The 2,622-nt window shown below is 55.5% G+C and overlaps 1 protein-coding gene across 1 annotated transcript; it reads right to left on the reverse strand.

Annotated features, from left to right (window-relative positions):
- INS49_013206 (uncharacterized protein) lies at nucleotides 1-2,622 on the reverse strand (the record flags this gene model as incomplete). The annotated part of the gene is made up of 4 exons (XM_043173906.1): nucleotides 1-348; nucleotides 396-2,050; nucleotides 2,145-2,334; nucleotides 2,578-2,622. The coding sequence occupies 4 exons, from the start codon at nucleotides 2,620-2,622 to the stop codon at nucleotides 1-3; spliced, it is 2,238 nt and encodes a 745-aa protein (XP_043023203.1).

The raw sequence follows: 2,622 nt of genomic DNA on the forward strand, positions 1-2,622 counted from the left end.
CTACCTTGCGACGGCAGGCTGTAGTGATTCGAGTGTGACAGTCCCGTCTGCGGGCTCCTTGTGTCGTAGGCTGTCGGAAGCGCATTCAGTCGTAGGCTCGAGCTCGGCACTGGCGATGACGTCTTCAACAACCCTGTTGGGGAGTAGCTCCGGCTCACATCCCGCCCCGATCCGTTGTACGATGCCCATGAGGATGGTATCCCACCGGTCAAGGACCGTGGCGATGGGATGCTGTCGGTAAGGGCTGAGTGGCTGCTCAGGCCAGCACTGCCAATGTAGCCCGATACTCCTGTTGGGTCCGTCGCTGTCGTCGGTGTAGGAGGTAGACCATAGTTGTTGCTTCCAACACTTACCGGCGTCAGCAGGGTGTGATGGGAATGCGAGGAATGGGGTACCGTCGAGGATGGTGACGCGCTGTATTTCCCGATGATTTTCTTCAGGGCTGGAGCCAGGACCTTCCAAGGAAACACCTTCACATCTTTCTCAATGTTCCTAGGCTTGGGATTCCCAAATCCCATGATGATCTTGAAGAAATCTTCCGAGTCTGCCTTTGCTTTGCTCACGGTCAACGGTTTGAAACCTTCCAGATTCCGCCGGATGCGATTCTTCTCTTCGACCGTGAACCGGTTCGGTGAAACGACCAGTTGCTCCAGGAGGTGAATAGTGTCGACCGACGTGACAAAGCATTCGTGCCTCTCTTCCCACCATATGCAGCTGACGCATATACTATTCGGCGGTCGTTCATTGACAGGGACCGCTCGAAAGGTGGCTGTGAGGCGGCTGCCGGATTGTGACTTCTTGAACATAACAATTCGTCTTCGGTTCTCCCACTCCTCTGGAGTCCAGCCGACTGTCATGGATTCCAGGTTTCCCTGGATGTGTAGAATGGCTTTGTGGTGCGAGACGAAGGGGCTGTAACTGCCGCCAAGTCCCATCGAAGAGGTCCCTTGTGGTATGCTTGTCGTGCGGACTAGGGTAGGAGGACCGCCACTTGGCATGGGCAGCGAAGGATGCAAACTGGGCCTGGTAATTGTGGTGTGGTGCGCGGACGAGTATGTTGATGTGCGACCGTCCAAGCCACCATACGTGGCCCATCCTCCAAGACCATGATGTGGGGAGCGGAGTGAGGTCGGGCTCCGTTGGTAGTGATGTTGGTTGTGTGAGTAATTCGAGGTCCGGTAAGCGTGCAGCATTGTGTCGTTGCTTTGGCCGTAGGCTGTCGCTCCAAAGCTAGTCGTCGGCTGCGCTTGTGGTACCTGAACTTGGGACTGAGACGGCGCGACGGCAGCGGATGGGTAGCCGTAGTTATTTGTACACGGATCTGCGACATCGTGTTGCGGCAGTTGATGCGCGCCGGGAAGGTGTTCAGTCGTAGGGCTGGTGGTGGCACTCGTGCGTACGGTAAGGCCAGGAGGACTGTTGACATGGAGGACTGATGTCTCATGCTCATGTGACAGAGGTGAGCGGGTGGTACTTCTTCGCGTGATGGACCCGTCAGGTGGACTCGCGGCCCCTTGGGGAAGGTCTGCACCTGCTGCGTCCGTATATGTAAATGACCCCGCGGAGCCGACGCGTGCAAGCTCATGCCCATCTGTGCTTTCAATGACAACAGTCAGGGGCACAGTTGAAGACGCTTGCCAATTTGTGACCACAAACGGAGGTGCATCAACCGTGATACTGTACGTGCATGCGCCGGTAGCGTCTTGCGACTCTTTCATCATTTGTGCTGGACTCTTTTGCGCAGCATTCCCGAAGAGTACCCACACATACGGCGTCGTCGACGTCACGGACAAGATGTCATATTGTCCAGAGATGCGCAAGTGTATCTTGGTGCCGCCGGGACCTGCATCTGGCTGCGACCCTTGCGCTGAGAATCCGGACGGCGCCAGCGCAAAGTTGTACGATATGCGGTTGTTCGACGCGACTGCAGCATTATTGGCTGCGTAGGCCATGTGGTTCATCTGTGCGGCGGCATTTTCGTTTTGCTGATGCAGATGTGCTTGTGGTAGGTTTTGCGGGCTGTACTGGTTGTATGAAGATTCGGAAAACCCTGTGTAGGTGGCCGGACTCGTTAGCATCATCACTTTCTGTATGTTCTGGGGCAATGGGAAAGGCATATTTATCCAGAACTCGGGGTAGAATACCATGCATCTGGGGTGGATGAGGCTTGTATGCCGCCATTGGCAGGAGATCAGGGGACGAGCCGCCTCGCAGGTCCCCTCCTCCGCCGTTGGCCCGCACAGCTGCCTCCTCCTCGTAGCGAAGGGTCACTGTATCAGGTGACTCTAGGGCGTCCGAATCGACAATTATCGGCCGTTGAGAATGAAGCCCCGACTATGATTTGTGTTTTGAGGTCAGTAGAGTCCTACAAAGACCACAATGATTCGACCGCTTTCCCCACCCCCGCCCGCAAAAGGAATCGTGGAGTGGTGGCAACGATTGCGAAACTGGATTCATGGTTCCGATTGCCGCAGGTTGTCCTCGATGGTTTGATCCCCTCCTCTCGTAGTCAAGCTCTCATGCTTTGAAACTCGAGAGAAAACCGTGAGGCAGATTGACTTGATTCATTCGACTCACCTCAAAGAACTTGTATAAGGGCTGGTCAAGCTTGAGGGCAGACAT

Source organism: Diaporthe citri, assembly GCF_014595645.1.
Source record: "Diaporthe citri strain NFHF-8-4 chromosome Unknown scaffold_6, whole genome shotgun sequence".
In the NCBI taxonomy this organism is placed as follows: domain Eukaryota; kingdom Fungi; phylum Ascomycota; class Sordariomycetes; order Diaporthales; family Diaporthaceae; genus Diaporthe; species Diaporthe citri.